A 23,780-nucleotide genomic window follows, 5' to 3' on the forward strand; every position below is an offset into this window, starting at 1 on the left:
TGGCTAAAGAGGAATTTGTTTTACACGACTGTACATATTTGTAAAGGATTTTCTTTTTCTTGCCTTCTCAGTAAGTGGGGGGAGGGTAGATAGGAAAGAGAGAATGAGGACCTGAAAATAAAAGTTATTGGAAAGAAATCAATGCTTATTGATTGTTTGATTGACTATATAGATCTAGAGCCAGAAGGGACCTAAAGGCCACCTAGTCCAACTCTCTCATTTTACAGAGGAGGAAACTGAGGCCCAGAAGAGGGAAGAGACTTGTCCGAGGTCACACAAAGTCTTCTAGATCTAGAGCCTGAATGGACTTCAGAGGCTGCATAGTCCAACCCCCTCATTTCACAGATAAAGAAACTGAGGTCCAGGGAGGTTCAGTGATTTGCTTAAGGCCACACAATAATCGTTAGAGGTGAGATTTGAACTCAACACCTCTGACTTCAGAGTCAGTGTTCTTTACACAATATTATTCTGTAAGGTAGGTGGTGCAAGCATCACTGGCCCCAATTTCCAGATAAGGAAATGGAGATTACATGGATTTGCTCAGAATAACAAAGATAGTAAGTGTCAGAGCTTGGAATTTGAACTCAAAACTCCTAACCCCAATTCTACATTCTTTCCCCTGTATTACACCCTGAGGCATCTTGCCCATGGAGAGATTGTGGCACATTTGTAGATCCACCCCAAAATATAAGAAAAGAAATCAAAATGGCCGTGAATATATTGTCCTAAACTATGCGTGCCCCATGTAGTCTCGAGATGGTCCTTCATATGCCTTTTGTCATAGAATCTACGAGTGGTCCTGTGCTCTGGGAGGGAACATATCCTTGAGAGCTGAAAGATGCCATTAGCTAAATGACTCATTTAATCTGGGCCCATCTCTTTGTTCCTTCAATTCCCTCTTTCTTGGGGAAGTAACATCAAAAGTAAAGCCCCACTCCCAGGGAGCTGCTGGCACCGCCCATTTTCCCCGAGTCCTTGATGACAAGGCCTCAGACAGCCTGGGCTTGAGGGGCTTTTCACAGCTTTCCCTTGCCTGAGTGAGGCCTCCAAAAGCTATTTCCTGCTTTCTTCCTTTCAACTGCATTAAAATAGAACTTTTCGTTTAAAGACAAATTTCCTCTCCTTCAAGTCAGCAAGTACCAAGGTTAATCTGAGCAGCACTCTATCTGAGGCTGGGGGGTGGTGTGGTGGTGGTGGTGTAATAAAGTACCAGGCAGCTCTAGTTCTGAGAGAGAGGAAAAAGGAACTCCCAGGCCTATTATGTCTCACTCAAAGAAGGCACTATGTGCACTGAACTTCTTAAGGCACAGAGGGCCTTGGGCTTTGGTCCCTAGGGGGAAGGCATGTGCATCTAGGAGGTCACTGAAAGGGACCACGGAGCTCCAAAGATGACAGGGCAAGGAGGGAAAGTCCCAGTAGCATTCCTGCTGCTCTGCTGTGGCCTGCACATCTATGAGAGACCCATCTCCTCCAAGTGTCTCTCTTCATTTCTTTTGTGTGTCTCTCTCTGCCTCCCTCTCGTTGTCTCTCAATGCTTGTTGCCTGTTTGCTCTCTCTCTCTCTCTCTCTCTCTCTCTCTCTCTCTCTCTCTCTTTCTCTCTCTCTCCCCATATCTACTATTTCCAACACTCTCTTGATGTCTCTTTTTGTCTGTCTCCTGTGTCTTTCCATTATTTTCACACACTCTCTCTCATTTGCTGTCTGCATTCCATTGTCAGTGTGTTGCTCTCTCCCTCACATTATCTCTTTCATCATCTCTTTCACTCTCTCTGTCTCTTTCCATCACTCTTTCTCCCCTCTCCCTTTAAAAAAAAAGATCAAGTTCAAGGGTATAGGTCAAGTATTCACTCCACCAACAGGAAATGATAAGTGCTGCTGGTATGATAAGTACCCATGAACTTCACCCTCAAAGTCAGCTTAATTTATTGATATCCAGGAAGAGGCAAATATACATCTAGTCAAAGAGACATCCTCGATGTTAGAAGAAAGGCTGCATCCCTAAAAGCCCGTGCTAACCAGGAGCTAACCCCCTTGTCAAGGGACACCAGGCCACACAATGCTGAAAGTGAGCAGCAAGACAGCTAGGGGGCTGGGGTAGGTGGGTTTCACTCTGATCTTGCACATCTAGATGACTTGGAGAAAACTAGAGGAGGCCCCAGCTACAGGCCAGTGCAAACTCCAGCACAGGATCTCTGAGGAGCAGGGGGGCAGCCTCGTATAGGGAAAGAACGCTGGCTGGGCACCTGGACCCTTGGGTGCTAGTCCTGGCTTGGGTGCTAACTAACTATATGACTTTGAGAAAGTCCTTCCTCTCAGTTTTTTCCTCTGTAAAATCCTAACATCAGAGGTCAAGAGATAGAGGGAACCTCAGAGGAGGAAAAGGAGACCTAGAGGTTAATGATTTGTCCAAGATCACACATGTAGTAAGTAGAAGAGCCAGTATTTGAACTCAGGTCCTGAGACTCCAAGTTCAATGGTTTTTTTTTCCAGGGCATCAGAAGGGTTTGTTGATGGAGTTGGCTTCTAAGGTCCTTTTCCCACCCTAACATTCTTTGTTCATTCATTTGCCGAGCATTTCTTAAGCACCAACTTTGTGCAAGTAGAGATGAGGCAGGGAAGGGGAACAAAAATGAAAACAGAGCCTGCCCTCAAGGAGCTTACATTCTCCCCTCCCCCCCCACCTCGAGGCAATGAGGTTAAGTGACTTGTCCAGGGTCACACAGCTAATAAGTGTCAAGTATCTGAAGCTGGGTTTGAACTCAGGTCCTCCTGACTCCAGGGCCAGTGCTCTACCCACTGTGCCACCTAGCTGCTCCAGGAGCTTATATTCTATTAGGGTCTATGTGCTGAAGTCTCTCCTAGTTCCAACATTTTCTGTTCGATAATTCCTCTGAAAATATTTTCTGTTCTATGGTCTCCTATTACATCCTGTGTTCTAAGACCCCTCCTGTCTCTGACATTCTAAGTTCTAAAGTCCCTCCCAGCTCTAAGATTCTCTGTTCTAAGCTCCCTTTCAGCTCTGGCTTTCTCTGTTGTATGATCCTGCCCAGCTTCTATGTCATAAGGGCCCTCCCAGTCTGATCTTCCATGTTCTAATGCCCCTCCCAGCTCTGTCATTCTCTGTTTTTAGGCCCCTCCCAGTTCTTACCTTCTAAATCCCAAGGGCCCTCCCAACAAACCTCATCTTTCCATATGTTAGAGACCTTCCAGCTCTAACCTTCCAAGTTCTAAGGTCTCTTCTAGTTCTGAAATTTGCCCCTTTGTGGTCTCTGGCCACTCTTAAATTCTCTGTTCTAAAGTCTCGCCCAATTCTGACATTCTTTGTTCTAAGGTCCCTTCCAACTCTGACCTTCCCATATTCTAATGGCCCACCTAGTTCTAACCTTCATATTCTAAAGTTCTTTTCAGCTCTGACATTCTCTATACTATGACCCCTTCTAGTTCAGATATTGTATATCCTAAGATCTTTTCTGGTTCTGAACTTCCCTGTACTAAGGTTTCTTCCAGATCCTACATTATCTGTTCTAAAGCTCCTCCCAGGTTTGACAATTCTATATTCTAAGGTATTTCTTAGTCCTAACATTTCATATTCTAAAGGCTATCCCAGTTCTGACATTCTAAGTTCTAAAGGCCCTCCCATCTCAGACATTCTATGTTCTAAGTTCCCTCCCAGCTTTCATCTTCCATGTACTAAAGGTCTTCTCAGCCCTAACCTTCCAGGTTCTAACTAAGGTCTCTTTCAGTTCTGACATTCTCTGTTCTAAGTTCCCTCCCAGCTCTAATATTCTATGTTCTAATGACCCTCCCACCTGTGAAATTCTGTCTTAAGGTCCCTTTGAGCTCTGACATTCTGGGTTCTAAGGTCTCTTCCTGCTTTGACATTCTGCATTCTTCCCTCCCCGCATCCCTGACTGATGTTCCATATTCTAAGCTCCCTTTCAGCTCTGACTTTCTCTGTTCTATGGTCCCTCCCTATGTAATTCTGTGTCTTAAAGTCCCTATCAATTGTGATATTCCTTGTTCTAAGGATACTTTAATGTTCCTCTCAGCTCTGACTTTGCATTCTAAAGGCCCGCCCATCTCAGACATTCTGTTTTAAATTCCCCCCCAAGTTGTCACTTTCCATATACTACAAGTCCTCCCAGCTCTGACTTTCTATTTTCTAAGCTCTCCTCCAGCTCTTTCTCTATTCTATGGTCCTTCCCAGTGTAGACCTTTTATGTTCTAAGTGTCCTCCGAGTCTGATCTTCTATGTTCTAAAGTCTCTTTTGGATCTGACAATTCTATATTCTCAAGTACCTCCTCCCCAGCCCCAGCCTTGATGTTACATGTTATAAGTCCCCTCCTAGCTCTGACTTTCAATGTTCTAAGCGTCCTTCCAGCTTTGACATTCTTTATTCTAAGGTGCCTCTCAGTACTGATATTCTTTATTGTGTGGTCTCCTCCCAGTTCTGACATTCTGTGTTCTAAGATCCCTCCCAGCTCTGACATTTTGTATTCTAAGATCCCTCCCAATACTGAGGTTCTATGTTCTAAGCTCCCTTCCAGTTCTGACTTTCTCTATTCTATTGTTCTTCTCAGCTTAGACCTTTGATGTCCTAAAGGCCCTCTCAGTCTGACCTTCTTTGTTCTAAGGTCTCTTCCTGCTCTGACATTTCTGCATTCTAAGGCACCCTTCTTCCTAGTCTCAGCCCTTATGTTCCAAGTTATGCCCAGCTCTGAAATTCAATGTTCTAAGTTCCCTTCCAGCTCTGACATCGTCTATTGTAAAGTGCCTCTTAGGTCTGACATTCTGTGTTCTAAGGTCCCTCCCAGTTCTGATGTTCTGTGTTCCAAGTGCCCTTCCAGCTCTGACGTTCTCTATTCTAAGGTTCCTCTCAGACTTCTGTGTTCTAAGGGCTCTCCCATTTCTATTCTCTCATATTCTAAGGCCCTAACATCCTCTGTTTTATGAATTCATAGCCTGACTATGAAAAAAGAACCTTTGGGCTTAGTGTAGACCTGAGTACTTCTAGAAGGATCCAAGGTGATTAGCTTGAGTTGGTTGACAAGACATACACACACACACACACACACACACACACACACACACACACGCAGAAAATGTGCTGTGTTTCTTTTGGTAAAAATGATCCTGTTGCCTTATTAATAAGCAGCTGATTTTGATTTAAGTGACAACAGAGCTGTCCTTAGACACTGGCTGGCATTGCAGGAGCTGAAAATGTAAAGTACAATTCCCCCCAAAATGGATGACGCTCCAGACCCAGACCCAGGGGACCTCAGAGAGCACTTGGTCTGCATACCTCGAATGTACTTATCACGCATTATTGTCCTTTCTAGTTATCTGTATACACGCCACATACCCCACCATGGTCAGAGGGCAGGGGCCTCTCTGAACAGTCTCCCCTGCCCAGGGCCAAGTAGAGAGTTCTGCACCCAGTAGGTACCTAATAAGTACCTGTTGCATTTGAAGGATGCTAAAAAATTATGAAGGGAAATGGAGGAATGGTATGGAGGCTTCTTTCCAGGAAAATTTGAAGAAGAGAAGAAATCTCCCAGATATTCACCTACTTGCAAGCAGTGAATGGACCAAATAAATATCAGCTCTTTCATAGTTCCCAAATACCAGGGCTCTAATACCTCTCTTGTGTGAAACCCTCTGGTTCCCTAATCTCAGCATGGTGTATTAAATAAACTGCCAGACTTGGAGACAGGAAGATCTGGGTTCAAATCTCACCTCTGACTATTTGTGTAACCTTAGGCAAGCCACTTCCTGTCTCTGAGCCTTGGTTTCCTCATTTGTAAAATGAGAGTGTTGTATTAGGTAGCCTCTGAATTTTCTGACGTCTATGATCCTGTCATTTAATTCTCTTGGCCTCAGTTTCTCCATCTGTAAAATGGAAGGAGTTGGACTAGCTGGACTCTGAAGCCCTTTTCAGTTCTATATTTGTGATCCTCTGGGTGACTTTGTGTAAGTCACTTTAACTCCCTGGGCCTCAGTTTCCTCATCTGTAAAATGGAGGAGTTGGACTAACTGCTCTCTGAGGGCCCTAAAGAAGATCCATGATATTAAAGTAGATATGAAATGTTATGGACCAGGCTGGCAGAAAGCCTAAGCAGAATGGATGCGAACCATGGTGGGATTTTTTTAGGCACACCAAGAAGGACTACTGTCTCCAGAAGGCCTCATCTGCCAGCTTGTCCATGCCTAATATTTTTTTTTTTCACAGAAGATAAAGTCTGAGAAAGAAGCTTAAGAATGAATATGCCCTAGGAGAGAGGACATATGGACTTAAATTCACACTCATGTTTAAATGACTAATAGAATTTTTCCCCTTAGGGCAGGTTTTGACAGAGGGTTAGAGGAATGTCCCAGGGAGGGCATGGGTCATTGCAATGTAGTTAGTGGAGGTGAACACCACAATTTTGCCATAGACCAGCTCTAAAGGGGAGGACGAACCAGTGCCTGGGCTAAGGAGCCGATCTGAGTGTTCACAAGCAGTGGGTCTAATTGGCTTTGCCCTCTCCCTGCCATTGTCCCTTTCCCTTTCTTTTCTCTTATAGTCCCTGGAGGTCTTTAGCATCTATTAGTGTCCCTACAGACCACAGCTAGGGGATTCAGCTGATGATTTGTTTATGGCCTTGAGTCAGGATGGTGGGCCTTCCCTTGTCCAATGTAGTCACTAACAGAGGCTGTGGAAGGCTAGTGGTATTTGGCCCACAAAAAAACATTATCTCTTGATAAGAACTATAGTATGTTTAGGCTGGAATCAAGTCCTACCAGAGAAATAGATGGGATTTTAGATGTAGAGCTAGAAGGACCTCAGGGGTCCTCATTTTACAGATGAGGAAACTGAGGCCCAGAAAGGGCCTTGCCCAAGGATACAACCTTAATAAGTGTCAGAATGTAAGTATGAATAAAGGTAAATTTATATATATATATATGTGCTAAGAAATGAAGATTCTATCTTTTTGGAGTAAATCAATACTCTGTCATATCCTTATTATTGTTTTTTAGAAATGTGTTATTGTAAGCTTAGACTGAGAGGATTTCGTCTACCTGGGATATACACTAAGATTTTCTGTATAAAAATTCAGGTTGTGCAGGTTGTATAATTTGATCTCTGATGCTTTGGCTATTCTGAGAAACTTTAACCAAAAGGAACCTCAGCAATGAACCAGGAAAGGGGTGAGGTGTCTACTGTTGCCATAGCTAGCGTAGAGGGGAACCCCAGTCTGGAGAAAGAAATTGTATTTTTCTAATGTTGAAAGGACGCTAGGCTATATCATCTATGTTGTGGCTAAAGATCAAACATTGGCTAATGTCCAAAGGAGGGAAGAACAAATGCAACTTTGTGCATTATTACTCTTCTGTCTACACTTTACTTTCCAAAGCTAATTATTGATATGTTTAGCTAAAGGCCTGATTCTTGATTTTAGTGCCAGGGTTGGGGAACCTTCGGCCTCAAGGCCACATGTGGCCTTCTAGGTCCTCAAGTGAGACCTTTAGACTGAATCCAAATTTTACAGAACAAATCTTTTTATTAAGGGGATTTGTAATGTGAAGTTTGGATTCACTCAAAGGGCCGCATTTGAGGACCTACAGGGCCACATGTGGTCTCGAGGCCGTGGGTTCCCCACACCCCTGTATCTAGTCCATCAGAGGCCACATGTATTGAAAAATGTATATTTTTCATTTTACATTAGAGAGGCAGCTAAACTTAGGAACTACTTATATAGGCTAATATCTGAGTAAAACATTAGATTTTACTTAAATGAGCTGACAATTAGCCTTGAAAACAAACTAATAAACACGAGTTAAAAAGAGTGCTGGATCTGGAGTCAGAAGACCCAGGTTTAAGTCCCGTCTCTGAAGCTTACTACCTTTGGGACCTTGGACAAGTCACTTCAGTTCTCTGGGCCTCAGTTTCCTCTTGTGTAAAATTAGGGGGTTGGGCTAGATGGCATCCGAAATCCCTTTCAGCTCTACGTCCTGTGATCCTCTGATCTGTACTGGCCTGCTGCAGATTGCAGTCAGTTTTTCATCTTTGATCGTAACAGATAGACTTACCGGCACAGACACTTCCACACTTTCCCCACTCTGATCCCTTTCTGTATCAGGGCTACCGATGGCAGCCTGGCAACTGATGAGAGAGTTGCAGGGAGCAGGGCCTGAGTTTCCATGAGCAATCCACAAAATGGATAATTCAGTAATGGAGAGTAATTGAGAGGAGACGGTGAATGAGGGACTTCCACAGAAGGACGAAGGTCCAACTGATGTGAAGGATAATCTATCACTGTCCCAGATGAGCCAAAGGTCTCACTCTTCCCCAAAGGGCTTGGTTTCATGGAAAGGATCAGTAATATAAGGCAACTACAATCAGTCAACCATCACAGAGAGCTCATGTTCATAGAAAGCACCTAGTACATATCTTGCAATTGTGGGAGGCAAGCAAAGCCCATATTCACATTCTCTCCCTCTACTTCTTTGACCCTCACTCTGCTCACTAATTGCCCCAGGGCCTTACTACATCCTACCCTGATGCTCCCTCCCTGAACATCTCCTCATGCTCTTAGCCTTTCCTGGCTTGCCCCCATCACAAAACTTACCTGTCCCATTTCCTGTTCTCTTAGCGTCCTGCTAGGTGACAGAAGTTCATCTGAGAAACTAATTCAGGCTGAAGTGCTCAGGGCAGAGAGTAGTTCCCTTCTTCTAGATAACATGTGAAGTTTAACAATGGCCTTCGATGCCTTTACCCAAAGAAAGGAAATTCTGCCTATGGTAAGGAAGAAATTAGAAATGGGATGGAGTAAGGGGTGCCTCTTGGCAGCCCTTAAGTTATATCATGTGAACAACTGCTTACTCCTGCCGCAGGGCCTGGGTTTAGGTGTTTACAGCAGAAGATCAGAGGTTATAGGATCATAGAATGTCAGAGTTAGAAGGGACAGCCTTTAGGGATCATCTCCTTCAGCCTCCTGCTCTTACAAATGGAAAAAAGTGAAGCCCCTAGAGAGTAAGTGAATTCTCAGGACCCATCTGATTCCTTTGTGATCACTAGATCATAGATTTAGAACTAGAAGAGACCTTAGCAGTCAGTCTCCTCTTCCTAGTGATGAGGGCATTGAGGTCTGGGAAAGTAAAGGACATGTCCAAGGTCACACATAGAATCCTAGCATTTGATCTTGAAGGGACCTCAGAGGTCTAGTCTAGCACCTTCATTTTACAGATAAGGAAACTGAGGTTCAGAGCATTGAAGTGACTTGTTTAAGGTCACATAGAGAGTGAGTAGAAGATCAAGGATTTTATCCCAGGTCCTGTGACTCAGAATCTTGTACAATTTCCACTGTGCCACACGACCTTCTAAGGGATGGGTACCCCAATCCTCTATGTATGAATCTAGCATCTTTGCCATTATGCCTTGGTGATCTCCTCTAGGCCTCTCTGAGCTTCGTGCATAGAATTATAATTCTCACTTTCAGCTCTGCTGGGAAGGAGGTCAGGCTGTTGACATGCAAGTTACATTTTGGGGTCCTTTGGTCTAGGGATGGAGCAGAGACAGACCAGGTGGTAGCTTGAAGAGCTGGGGAGCTCAGAGCAGGTAGATCCCTATGAGTGGCCAGAGTCCAAGGAAAAGAAGGAGCTGTCCAGAGGTCTCAGTGAACTACCTTCCTTCTTCATGTCCTTAATTCTGTACCACACTCCTGCATACACAACACTAAACCGCCAGCTCTCTCACCAGGCTTGTAATTTAAGAGGGGGTGGGGGGAAAACATATGTTCCCTTCTCGTCTTTGCTAAGCGAGCCTCCTGCAGACACAGCAGAAATGGTAGGTAGGGAGTCCTGCTGAGAGATGCGTTCCTTATTAACAGCATTTGTTGGGAATTTGAGAGTGAGCTCCTGGGGCCAGAATGGGCCGGATTCTCTTCCTGCTGTATGCCATGGGCACCTCCCTCTGAAGGCAGCTGGGCAGGCTGGCAGGGGGTGTCGAGCTCGATAAGAATTGGGCTGGGAGAATTTTTATCCTTCACTATTAAAATTCCCCCAACTCTAGGCTGAACAATGCTGAACAGAATTGATGGATGCTGGCTGGCCGAGGCCCCCTTTCTTCCCCTACTGCCCTGCCTCCAAAAGAGGTAAACATTTCTAAAAGGCCATGGCCAGTAGAGAATAAAACAGGGAGACACTAAAAAAGCCAAGAACACCCAGAGGCTGCTGAAAGGCGAAGAGTATGGGTGGACTTAGGAGCATGCCTGCTTGGCCTGAGGTCATTGTCTTGACCTCCCCTTGGTTGAAATAGAGATGAGATCATTCTTATCTGTCTCTTTGAGAACTGAGGACAGAACAGTTGGGGTAGGATGTTGCAAGACAAATGGCAGAGTTCCTTGGGAGCTGCCGCCTACTGACTTTGTACCCTTTGGTAAATCTCTTCCCTTGTCTGGGTCTCAGTTTTCCCATCTGTAAAATGAGGAGTTTGGAATAGAACATCTCTGAGGTCTCTTCCAACTTGATATCTATGATCCTGACTACCTGTGTGGCCTAGGGAAAGTCATTTAACCTCTCTGGGCCTCAGTTTCCTCATCTGCAAAATAGGGAAAGGGTTGGATTAGATAACCTCTGAGGTCCCTTCTGGCTCCAGACTTAATATCCTATGAAAATTAGCTAAACGGTGCCCACCCTTCATCTGCTGCCACCAGACAAGAAACAACTCCCCTCTTTTAGCATCATTGCAGAGGCAAGGCAGTTAAACTATGGGCACCGTAAGGCATCAACTTCTACCAACAGCCTAAGGAGGGCACCAGGCCCTGAGGCTGCCTGAAGACAGGAGAGAGAATCAGAAAGAGCCAGAACATCGAGTCTGGAATTCCCAAACTGGTTCCTCTGCAAGATCTGACAGCAGGGAGAGCTAGAGAGGCATGTGAAGTCTATTTCTGACAAAGCATCGCAATTAGGGGGAGTCTGGTTACCTGTTTGTCTTCTCCTGTGGTCGATATTTGCATTCCCCAATGGAGAATATGTCCCTGGGAAAATCTGGTGCAAGGGACTGTGCTGTAAGCTGCCTGAGTTCTCAAAGTACAGAGTAAACCAAAGGATTGGGCAGTGATGACTCTATTGTACAAAATCAGCCTACAGTCACATGATCGATGGCATCTTCTGAGTCTTTCCCTGTTCTCATAGTCATTCCTATTTAAGAGGTCCTGAAATACTATTAGAAACCATAAAACCCTTTCCTTCCTTCTCTGTTGTCCCCCATCCCCACCCCTCCTACCTCCCAACCTCATGTGACCTGTCCTGTTGGTACTCTCTGACTCCAGGAAAACCTCTTTGTTTCCTAGTGGGGGCATGCCTCTGCTTTCACCCTATAGACACCTCTTTTCTGTTTCCAGGGTCGATTTTGAAGCCATGCCTACAGAGCTCCAGAGACTCAGATTGTTGCCCAGTTCTGATAATGTCCCAAACTATCCCTGGAGTTCCATGTCCAGGGTGAAGAATCAGTTGCCCTCTGCTGCATGTGGTATAATAATATTATTATTAATGATGATGATGATGATAATAACTGGCATTTATATAGTGCTTTATGTTTTGCAAGACACTTTCCATACATTTGGCCTGTGATACTCTCCCGTGGTTGGGAGACAGATATCTGTGTTCAGGGCTGACCTTGTGCTTAGCCAGAGTAGGAAGACTTGAGTCACCAGCAATAGTACTTGAAATTCTACTATTAGAGATTCATACCTTATACTATGTACCTCCCCGAGTCAGACAGATGGATCCAGAGCTGGATGGGCAAGTGTGCCTTTGGAGGGCAAGGAGCATTTCTTATCTAAATTTTGTTTCTCCCTCAACATTGGCACAGGACTGTGCTCCCAGTGGGTGCTCTAGTAGTTTGTTGATTGAGTAAGGAATGGTAACTTTAAGAGCCTCTTGGTAAAATAAAATGCAGAGAGGCCAAGTGTTGTAGTGGTTTGAGAGCCAGCTTTGACACGTGCTGATGGCATTACCCTGGGCAAGTCACTTGCCAAGCCTCTAAGAAAGACTTGAATTCATGTCATGCTGCTGATGACACAAATTGTGTGTGACCCTGGGCAAGTCTCTTTACTTCTCAGTGGCTCAGGCAACTAGAAAGCTGCAGAGGGTCCACTCATCTGTATTGGGAGAGGGAAGTTCTTCACTGGGAGTTCCTTATATCAATGAAATCACAGGTCTGGCCCTAAAATTCAAAATAAAACATCAACGCCCTTGGGGAGGGGTGTTCTTGTGGGAGAGGGGTGTCCACGAACTCTTTATCAGCCATTAATACTGTGTCATAGAAAGAACACTAGATTCAGAAGCAGAAAGCCCTGGGTTGAGTCCTGGCTCAACCACTTATTAACTGCTCTACCTTAGGCAAGTTACAGGGGTGGGGAACCTGTGAACTTGAGGCCACATGTGGAATTCTAGGACCTCAGGTGTGACCTTTTGACTGAGTCCAAGTTTTATTAAGGGGATTTGTTCTGTGAAGTTTGGATACAGTCAAAGGGCCACTCTTGAGGACCTAGAGGGCCACATGTGACCTTGAGGCCACAGGTTCCCCACCCCATGGCAATTAACTTCATTTTCTTATCTGTAAAATGGGGATGATACTTCTATCTGCCTCACCATATCATTGTCAGAAAATTGCTTTGTAAACCTTAGATGTAGTATAGAAATGTGAGTCAGTGATTATTATTGGGAAGCCAGCAAGGTATAGGTTATAGAAGGCCAAGGCTAAGGAGGCCAGCCACATGGCAGCCAGAAGCCAGAATACCTGAACTCCAGGCTTGGCTCTGTGGGACCTTAGACAGATCCTTCAGTTCCTCAGCCTTTCAAGCTTCCTTGGATGGCCAATGGGAAGTTGTCCTAGCTATCTCCCAGGGTTAGTGGACTAGATGTAGAGGTGGAAGGGACCTTTGGAGGTCATCTCATCCAGCCTCATTGTCTGAGGACTGAATAAAATAGGTTTGGGGAAAGTGCTTTCTGAATGATATATCCCTCAAGAAATAGGAGCTTTGAAAAAAAAATGACCGACTTAGGTGGTAAGAGCTTGCTGTCCTGTTAGAAAGAAGAAAACAGGGCTTTTTGTGGGGGTTGGTTTGGGGGTGGTATAAGGGCAGGTGGGAAAGGACTGGAGCATGGAGGCTTGGTGAGCAAAGACAGGCCCCCACTGGGCGTGACCTTGGGAGCTCTGAGCAGCTGGAAGTATCATGGGGCAGGAGGGAAGAGGAGGGGATCTGGGAACAAAGCAACCTTCATCACTGGCACCAGTTTGCCAAGGCTCAGTGTTGCTATGGAAAGAGATGCCTTAGCTTTCACTCTCTCTCACCTAACCTACTCAATCGGTTGACAAATTTCATCATTTCTATGCTCACAGGGTCTCGAATTGTAACCCTTCTCTCTTCTCACATGGTTCAGACCCTCCCATAGATCATTAAGACAATCTCTTAATTGGCCTTTGCCTCAAGTCTCTCCACACTTCAGTCTATCTTCCCCACTGCTGACAGAGTGATTTTCCTTAAGCACATATCTGACCATGTCATTCCCTGAGTCAATAAATCCCAGAGGCCCCCTATTAGAATCAACTATAAACTGGCCTGTTTGGCTTTTAAAGCCCTTCACAAGCGTGCCCCAACCTACCTTTCTAGCCTCATTGTATATGTCTTCTTCCCTCCAGCCAAGCTGGCCTTCTCTGTGTTTTTCACACAGGACCCTTCATCTTCCGTCTCTGGGCCTTTGCCCTGGCTATTCCTCATGCCTGGAATGTACTTTCCCCTCACCTCAGTCTCTTCAAATCCTTCTCTTCCTTTAGGATTGCAGCTCATGTACCCCTTCTGCAAGAAACCTTTTCTCCTTCCTCCAACTGCTCTGCCCTCCCTCCCTAATTGCTTGGGATTAAACTACTCTATATTTATTCTATTTTTAATTTATTCTGTGTCCATACTTCCTTATATATGTAATATGCATTCCTTCTATATGTACTGTCTTAGAATGTAAATTCCTTGTAAGTAGGGATTATTTCATTCTTTGCCTGTGTATCCCCAGGGCTCTAGAACAATGCTGGAACATAGTAGGCACTCAGTAAACACTTGCTGATTATTTAATTGGCACTTTGCTCCATTCAGTAGGAAGAGTGCTTCTAATTCACGGAGTCAAGTCCTGACACCACACTCCTGGGAGGGCCATGCTAGACCCTAAGGTTTGAACACCATCTCTCTTAAGAATTTTTTCTTTTTTAGACCCAGGGTCTAACCAATTGAATAAAAAAAGCATCTATTGAGTTTGGTCCAAGAACCCACCCTCCACTCTAGTCCTTCCTTCTCCAATGCCTCATTGTGGTATTCGTGAGACCTTGGATTCGGGAAGCCAGCATCAATGGAACACAAATCCTGGCAGATCTCACCAAGCTGAAAAGGCTCTGAGGGAGAACCAGGCCCAGTCTGACGCCTCAGAGAATTGACCACTAGGTGATGCTTTTGATTTGGTTTTTTCCCCCAGCTGTGGCAGCTGGCGTCTTAGAGCACAGAGGGGCCAAAGCCTTCATGGTAGCGAGCACGCACACCAGTGCAATCATGGGTCCTTGAAGTAGCAAAGGCTAAAAGCCCACAGGGTTAGAAGTCTTGATGGCTTTGTTCCATTTCTAGCAGGGCCCTGGTCAAGCTCATGGATGCTCTTTCTGACCTCCAGACAAGGTGGAGGGTACTTCACTGTAAGGCCCTTCAGAATCAATTGGGTCTGTCTGCAGTCCTGGGCTAGGGAGTTGGAAGCAAGAGCCATTTGGGGAAGTTTGGTGGGGTTAATCAAATCTGCCAGCTAAAATCCTGCTCCTCTACTCTTAGGAAATCCAGGCTGTCTTTTAATCCTTCAAACAACTACATAAAAATGACAAATTTCTTCTCCATAAGGAAAGACTAATAAGGAAACCTCTGCAGATTCATTTATTTTTCAATTTGTTAAAATGAAACCAGCCAATAACCTCTGCCTACCCATAACAATGGGATTAAAAATGATCAAAAATTTTAAAAAATCTAATAAAAAAAACAGGGACAGCCCCCACCTTTCTCATTCAATCTCCCTCAAAAGAAAACAGCAGGATGCAGAGGACAGCTCTCTTTGGGATGGGGAAGGAGTAGAAGAAGGCAAGGCAGATCTTTTCACTTGAACAAAAAAGCAAAATCTACCAGAAAATCACACAGAAGCCCATACTCACACACACACACACACACACACACACACACACACACACACACACACACACACACACATACTCAAACCTGACACTTTTTACACAGGGGCTAATAAAAGGCCACATTCCCCAGGAATCTCTCTACTTTTCCTTCCATATTTCTTAGAGCAATAGGAGGCTACCTTCTTGCTTTGGAATAGCTGCATCAGGGTTGCTTTTTAACCTGGGAGTCAATGGGGATGGTGGGAAAAGCAAAGACGGAACGCAATTTGTGGGAAGCCTCACTTTTCGCAGCCAGTCCCTGCTTTCACTGTAGCAAGGCAGACAGTGTTGGACAAACAGAATCATAGACTTTGAGGTGGCAGGGACTTCAGAGTCCCTCTGGTTCAGCCCTTCTTAAACTGTGGGTCCAGATCCCATATGGGGACTGAAATAGTTAAACTCACAGTTTTAGAAGCACTGAAGGGGTTGAGAGTGGAAAAAATGTAAGAAGCCTTAGTCCAACCCCCTCTCATTTTACAGAGAAAGCAACTGAGGCCTAGATTGTTAAATGACTTACCCAAAGTCACACATAGGATCATAGGTCTGGCCCTGGAAGGATACCTAGAGGACATCTCATCTGATCCCCTCATTTTACAAGGAGGAAATTGCAACACAGAAAGGTGACTGGTGTTGTCTAAGATCCCACAGCAAGGGAGTGTGTAAGGAGGGATAGACCTGGATCACAGGTAGAACGTGATGGGAGCTGTCCCATCCTTTCATTAATGGAGAGGAAATTGAGGCTGTGAGAAGGGATAGTACTTGTCCAAGGTTACACTGCTAGTCAGTGACAGAAACAGGACTGGAACTGAGGTCTTCTGACTCCCAGTATGTGCAGCAAATATACATACATACATACATACATACATACATACATATATATGTATGTATGTATGTATGTATATATATGTACGTATGGGTATGTATCTCTCTCTCTCTCTCTCTCTCTCTCTCTCTCTCTCTCTGTCTATCCAAAATAACGGCAATAAAAGATTTTGTGAGGACATAATTTCAATGTTTGGCTGGTCCTACTATGGGCATCAATAGCCTAAGCCAGTTGGACAAAGAGAACTCACATTCCAGATGAGCCAACTGTCTTAGGAGTAACCAGAAAAAAATGCCCTGTGGCAGCAGAAGTGTGTGTGTGTGTGTGTGTGTGTGTGTGTGTGTGTGTGTGTGTGCACACGCGCGTGATGCTACAGAGATGAAACATAACATAGCCATGCCAGTCGCTATGGAACGATCAGATCTGGACAAGAGCCCTTTTAAACAATGTGAAATTCTAAAGATGGGAGTGAGCTGGGTGCCTAGGTCGGCAGGCATTCTTGGGGAAGGTTACCACCTAAGTTTCTAAAGCTTTGGTGAAAAACTTTAAAGAGAAAAAAAGAAAAGAAAAAAAAGAAATGGGGTAGGAGTGGAGAGAGAACGGGTTTGGGAAAATATCTCCTTCCCGGAATGGACTGAAATAGTTAACTAGATCCTGGCAATTAGAAGAATTAGATAATTAGATTGTGACTTGGGGAAGAAGAGAAGGAAACCTGTCTCGGCTAAGTACACTCGGTAGGGAAGACGCGCCAGTTTATCAAAGGAATGTGCGGTTGGTTAGCAAGGCATATTTGAAGCGATTCAGAAAATGAATCAGATAAAAATGTTCAGTGAATAGGCTGGAGTTAGCAAGCCAAAGGAATTCTGCTTGTCGATAAATTAGATCCCGAAATCAAAGTCCTGCCTTTAAGTGCCATCCCCCTTTCCCCCCACCCCAAACGCAGGCTGATCTATGGCTTTTTATTCAAGCCCATGCTTTGTGACCACAATTCCGGGGTGAAGAACCTTTAAGGTTACATTTGCCTCTTTCCCTGCCTCTTGCAAACAGTGCGTCGTCCCGAGCACATTTGTTGGCTGGAAAGGTGTGCAACAGCAATTTTTGCAATGACAGTGCGGAGAGGGGATATGAGATCTGTGTGCTAATGAGCTGACACTGCAGAGGCTGAAGCCGGCAGCGGGAGTGCGCTAGGAGAGCACACGGCACAGCGGCAAGAGAGGCAGGAGGGGGCCTTCAAGGGAGAAGGCGACAGCTCGGGAACGGAGCAGCAAGGCGGCGGAGGAAGAGCCAGGCTGCTGAAGCAGCGGAGGGCCCAGAGCTCCAGTGGCATGTATGCGTGTCTATGTGTGTGTGTGTGTGTGTGTGTGTGTGTGTGCCCACCTGTGCCCCAGTGCCAGTGCCTAGATACTAGGCACAGAAAAATCTCCTTGACCACTGGATGGGGGCTAGAAATCAAAAACCCAAATGAACAAACCCAGTTACTGTCTGTGAAACCCAATAAGGATGATTTTCAAAGATTCCACAGGCTAAACTTTCATTTACCTCCATTCTGAAGCCTCGGATGGACTGGCCCATAAAGCCAGAGGTCTTTCTTTAGCCTCCAGGTTCCTCTCCGGGGGTCCTACAAAAATGTCTTCCTAGCAGAGGGTTATCTAGAAACAACTGATTATCTTGTGGGGAAGGGATAAGAGGGAAGAAAGGGTTCCTTCTTTAGGCAGGTCTTACCTAGTGCTTGTTTGTCTCAGGACTCAGAGGGTAGGAAAGGCCTAGAAGAGTCATAGCATCATAGAGCTAGAGCTAGAGCTAGAAAGAGGCCTCTGAGGCCAGCTAATCCAATCTTCTCATTTTACAGATGAAGAAACTGAGTTCCAGGGAGAGGAAGGGACTTGCTCAAGGTCACATATGAGATCACATATCTAGAATTGGAAGGACCTCAGAGGTTACCTAGTCCACCCTCTTCATTTTACAGAGGAGGAAACTGAGGCCCAGGGAGGGGAAGGGACTTGCTCAAGGTCACTCAGCTAGTAAGTGGTAGATACAGGATTTGATTTCAGGACCTCTGACACCAAATATGCCAGATTTTCCATTGTATCACCCTGGGAAGTGAAATGAAGTCAAACATTAGCAATCAGAGCCTGGGATGCCAGAAGCCAATTAGGAAAAGTGTCTTTTGGGCTAAACTGATGGGGAGGAGCAGGGAAGGCAATGGGTCCTGTCCTCATTTGTACTTTGAGGAAGTTAGATTAGATGATCCTTTCTTTCCCTATCGGCGCCAGATCCTCTGAGCCTATGCCTTTTGGCCCCATCTGATGCTCTTTGGTACCTGGCCCCCAGGCTCCTGTATTAGCTGGGGTTGAATGGGAGGCTTCAGGGCTCTCTTTTTATTGGGAATGGCAGCCATTTGAGAAGTCGATGAAGGTGCTAGTTATTCCTGGTACTCCCTACTAGGTTCAAGCACTGAAGAGGGGCCATGTGTCAACATTTCCGATGACTTCTGCTTTCGAAGAGCAATACAGATTCTCAGGGAGGGGTGTCAGAGAGCAAAGAGTAGCTCCTCTAGCAACCTAAAATTATTGTCTGTTCTATTCTCATGTGGTTTTAGAAATGCAGATTTCAGGCTGGAAGGGTTTTTGGAGATAATCTGGTCCAACCCCCTCATTTTACAGATGAGGAAACTGAGGCTGAGAGAGGTGAGATGACTTGTCCAAGGTCACACAGCTCCTAAGTGGCAGCACCAGGCTATAAATTCAGGTCTTCCTACTCAAAATCCCAGTACCCTTTCTACTGCACCATGCTCCCTCCAATCTGAGCTGTGCTTTGGCCAGCCAAGCTTCCATGGGCAAGCCCACTCAGCAGCTATCCTAAGCCATCTTGAAGAGGTGGCCTGTATTCCCAGACTGTGACATTCAGAGATGTATGCTTAGGGGACTGACTGGGAGAATGACAGCTTTCTGAGTCCGCTGTCTGTCACTGCACCATCTCTGAGTGGGCAAAGGACAGCTGGATATATTTATCATAAGTACTGCTTTCTAAAGCCCTGCATTGGCATGGCTGTATGGACCAGGTCATCTCTTTCCTTCCTTCCTTTGACAACTTTGCCCATTTAGGAGCTTGGTGGCCAAAGTGTCATGGATTTGGTTTGAGAGATCTTACTAGCTTTTCACTAATAGGAAAAGGTGACGTAGAGTCAATAGGGATGACTTCTTTTCTCTTCAAAACCCTGAGTCCAACAGGGAAACTGCTTTATCAATTTGGTTTCCCTATGATAAAGACAATTTCCTAATAGCTGTCCAACTGTGATCTCGGTGTCGGGTATAAGTTTCATTAGCCTCATTCATTATTGACTAAGAGAATGGGCCCAAACTTTATATTTAACAAATTGTTTCATTTAACAGTTGGCACTCTTATCTTACTCTGCATCAATGAAGAAACAAGTATTCTGGGTAAATGAACATTCTCCGGCCAGATGACTGGTTGGATAGCAGAATAATTGATATTTAGGAAGCTATGTTTGAGATACAGCCTCTTGAAGGGATTACGGAGAGGAAGGATTAAGAGTCAGGTGTGTGTTGTAAGTGCTGTTGAGACAGGATGAGATTAGTGGAATAAGATGCAAAGTATAGACAGGCATTTTATAACTTTCACACTTAGCCAAAATTAATCAGTTCCTATTTTTATCCCTGTCGGCAATCCCAAAGATGTCAAATACTTAATAGAACAGAATGTTAAAATAAGGCTCTGTAGCCTCAGCTAAAATATCCTCACGATATGTAACGTTGATGACCCTCTGATTTTTTTGGTAACCTTCCCCACCCTGGTATTCTCCCCACTCCCAATCCTCTAGCGTAAGGAAAAGTATTTTGGGTGCTCTGTACGATTCCTTTTGGCCCTTCCACTTTGGGGGCAGCCCTAGAGGCAGCCAGATTTGGAAAAAGATTTATTCAATGGCATACATAGCTCTCTCCTCTCCGAACCTGAACTGCAAAAACAACTCCCACCCCCACCCAAACCATCCTTAAAACCAAAACACCATCTACCACCTCTTCGATCTCCCCCAAACTTTTAGTGAAGTAAGCCTGGACTGAAAAGCCCCATTCATTCATACAGACTGTTGCATTCATGGAAAACCATTCCCCAACAGGGCGATAGAAACCATGGTCCCCATTCTCTCAGGTCTTAAAATTTTCCCATTTAGAAAGAAACAATCCCAATACAACAGCAAAATCTGGGTTTCAGGTGGCACTTGGGGTAGATGCTGTGCTTATACAAGCTTTCTGGGCTTTGGGTTTTTCCTTTTTCTTTCTTTCTCGGAATTAAGGACATAATGTTATCATTAACAATGGAGAGGGGGGAGGCAGAATCGGGGAAAGGAATGAAAAAATACTCCACAGGCCAAACTAGCTTTCAGAATATTAAGATCTAGCATTGGATTTTCCCTTCCCTCTCAGCTGTCTGGGTATTCATCACTTGCAATCAGTTTGTAGCCTTAACAGTTCCTATCAGGGCTGTCTCTGGAAGAAAGGTGATCTTCTAGGACAGAAGGAGGCCAGGAAACCCGCCCTGGGATCTGTCCCCTCAAGGTCACTTGTTAACAGAATTCCTCACGTTTGGTTCCTCTGAATTAGGCAGTTGTCAAATTCAGCTGTTTCCCACGACCAGGCAGGGACCAACCTAAACGGCTAAGTAATGTGCATCTCCAATTTCCTCAGTCAAGAGGTTGTCTTGTTTCTTTCTAAGTCTTAGGCAATTTCTCCGAACAACTGTGCCATCTGTCCCCCCAAGGGGAGGGGATCTGGGAGCTGGGAAGGGGAGGAGGAATTGACACTTTTGTATTAGACCTTATCCAAGGCAGTTTTCCTCATAGCCTTAACCAGATTGCCAATACCTGAGGGGTTAGCACTGCTTATAACCCCCTTGATTTAGAGGGAAGAAATGACCTCTCTCTCCCCCATCCTCCCGCCACCCTCAAAGAGGGACCCACCAAACCAAGCAAGTCAGCCAGCCCAGCGCAAATGGCAGGTGTCCCAAGGGAGGCTAGGCAGCGCTACTTACAAGCGTTAGTCACAGAGAAACTATTGGAAGAGTCCAAGTGATCAACGTGGTAATTCAAATGGAAGGGCTTCTCGGTGGTGTTCTGGTTGGTGTTGTATAACTGGACGGCAAAGCGGAAAGCGCTGTGCTCCTGGACGGTGTTTCTCATGAAGAGTCCACCTAGGAGCAAAGGGATCAGAGATTGGGGGTGGCCTCCCTCAGGGCTCCTAAGAAATGCTGCGGGATGGGAGGCGGCACAGGTCAAGGATTTATTTATCCGGTTGGGACTGGGATGGGGAGAGGGATGCGCAAAGGTTTATTGATTTTTTCCCCCTCTGTGGGACTCTTAGTTGGGAATATGGCTTTCCTCCCATGGCGGTGGGGAAGGAAGCAAAGCTGAACCCCGCAAAGGGGGCAATAGATTTGTTCTCTCTCGTGCCCCCCCCCCTTAGCCCAGCGGGCAGCAGCTTTCCTAGGCAGTCTATACCGCCGCAGCCGCAGACGCAACCACCATCGCGCCTTTCCACTTTGGGCGTTGGGAGCCCCTTTGCACCCCGCTCCCTCCCAGGGAGCGACCCATCTCCTTGGGCCCCACTCCCAGTCTTAGTCCTGGATGCCAGGCAATGTGTGGAGGGCAATGGTGGCAACTTCAGCACTCGTCCACACATACCGAAGCCTAAGCCGAGGGAACTAACTCCCTGCCCAGCTGGTGCCCAATGCCAGCCATCCAGCCAGGAACAAGGGGCACTTCCCGATCGGCGTGGTCTCTACCTGCTGCCTGCTCGCCTATTTATTGCCCTTGCCCCCAGTCTCTGTGTTTCCCCCAAGGCTCCTATGCCCCTCCAACAGTCCACCTTGTCTCAGCCAGCAGCGCCCCCCCTTTTTCCAGTCTCCGCACCCCAACATCCTCTGGTTTCTCTCTCCCTCACCGCAATAGCATCCTGTCAATAGCCTGTCTGCCTACCCCAAACAGCTCCAGTTTTTCTTTCAGAGCTCTCTCGTTCCCCTTTCCCATAGTCCCTGTCTGCCTCCTCAAAACGGCCCCTGTCCCCTCACCCCCAGCCACTATAGCCCGCTGTTCTTCTTTTCCCTTTCGAAGGCGGAGGTAAAATTTCTTTTCCACCCCCAACAGCCTCCCTCTCCCCACAATCTCCTTAAAGATGGGGCCGAATTGTACTCTTCCTTCTCTCCTTCGGGATAAACAGGACTACCTTCCTTTTTCTTTTTTCTTTTCTTTCCTTTTTCTTCCTCCCGCCCCCCCCCCAATCCCGGCCCCGCTGCTTCCGCGCCCTGGCACTGCCTGCAGCCGGGCATCACCCTGGGATAAGTGCCAGGAGCAGGATGCCAGAGCGAAGTCGGGCAGAGCGAGCCGAGCAGCCGGCAGTCCGGGCCCCCCAGGAGCAATGCGGGCTGGCCCCTGTCTCTGCTTCTTCTTGCCGCCGGTTTTCTCCGGGCACTCCCAGCCCCGACGGCCCTGAGCCCTCTGCAGCTTTGTGCCCCCCTCTACTGCCCAGAGCCAGGAGTTTTCCCTGCAGGTGCCAGGAGATCTAGGCGTGCCGGGGTAGAAGGACCCGCTGCAGCCGCAGTCCAACTCCCCAGGGCCAGTAGCTCCAGGACCCGGAGGGTGCCGTCGGCCTGGCTTCCCCTCCCGGTCCCGACTCGGGCTCGGGCTTGGTATCTGGCTCTGTCTTGGACTCGGGCTTCGGCTCCGGATCGCGCTTACCTATACTGATGGTGTTGGGGAATCCTCCGAAAGAATGAGCCAAGAACCCCAGGACCAGGAGGCAGCTGGTCTGGAGCGCGCCTTGCCTCATTTTCTTCAGCCTTGCCCTGCTTCCTTTCCTAAAAGGAAACTGAAAAATGCATGGGCGCAACTCGGACTAATCCAAAAAAAAAAAAAAAGGAAATAAAAATAAAAATAAAAAAGATTCTAATTGGGAGAAAAGAATAATAAAAAGAATTCTCAGGCTCTTCTCCACCTGTCCCCAACTTGCTTTTCCTCTCTGCCCCACACACTAGTCTTCCTCTTTCTCCTCCTCCTCTTATTATTCTCTTCTTTCCCTCTCTTGCTCTCCCTAGCTCTCACTGCCTCTCCTCTCTCTCTCTCTCTCTCTCTCTCTCTCTCTCTCTCTCTCTCTCTCTCTCTCTCTCTCTCTCTCTCTCTCCCTCCTCCCTCCTCTCCCTCCCTCCCCTCTTCTCTTCCTCCCTCCCCTCTCCTACTCTCCCTCCTCCTCCCTTTCCTCTGTCTCCGCTCTTTTTTTTCCTGTCTCTTCACTCTCTCTCCCTTCTCCTGTTTCTCTGTCTCTCTTGTTTCTCCCCCTTTCTCTCTTTTTCTTCCACTCACTTTTCTCTCTTCTCTTTCTCCCTCTCTCCTCTTTCACTGCCTCCTCTCTAGTCTCTCTTTCTCTTGTCTCTCACTGTCTCTCTCTCTCTCTCTCTCTCTCTCTCTCTCTCTCTCTCTCTCTCTCTCTCTCTCTCTCTCTCTCTCTCTCTCTGTCTCTTCCTCTCCCCCCTCCCCTATCAATCACTCCCCTCTTCTGTCTTCACACCAATCTAGAAGCGCGAATGGCTTGAGCAATTTCTCTCACTGTCCCTAAAAAGAATAAAAGAACGTTTTTTTTTTTAATCCCCAAGACTTTCCCCAAAAGATGATGGGTACGGTACGGCTAGGGGTAAAAGCAGCAGATCAA

At 46.2% G+C, this 23,780-nt stretch overlaps 1 protein-coding gene across 3 annotated transcripts in view; it reads right to left on the reverse strand.

The window, feature by feature from the left end:
- The window catches only part of GRIA3 (glutamate ionotropic receptor AMPA type subunit 3), a 279,870-nt gene extending 256,665 nt beyond the window's left edge, over positions 1-23,205 (reverse strand). For all 3 annotated transcript variants that reach the window (XM_020976366.2, XM_020976365.2, XM_020976367.2), the window contains exons 1-2: positions 22,814-23,205; positions 21,112-21,270 (exon numbers count right to left, since the gene is read on the reverse strand). In XM_020976366.2, the coding sequence (XP_020832025.1) occupies positions 21,112-21,270; positions 22,814-22,904 (250 nt within the window). In that variant the 5' untranslated portion in view covers positions 22,905-23,205. The remainder of the gene's footprint in view (positions 1-21,111; positions 21,271-22,813) is intronic.
- Between the last annotated feature and the right edge of the window lie 575 nt (positions 23,206-23,780).

Source organism: Phascolarctos cinereus, unplaced genomic scaffold, assembly GCF_003287225.1.
Source record: "Phascolarctos cinereus isolate Bilbo 61053 unplaced genomic scaffold, phaCin_HiC Scaffold_8;HRSCAF=390, whole genome shotgun sequence".
NCBI classification, from domain to species: domain Eukaryota; kingdom Metazoa; phylum Chordata; class Mammalia; order Diprotodontia; family Phascolarctidae; genus Phascolarctos; species Phascolarctos cinereus.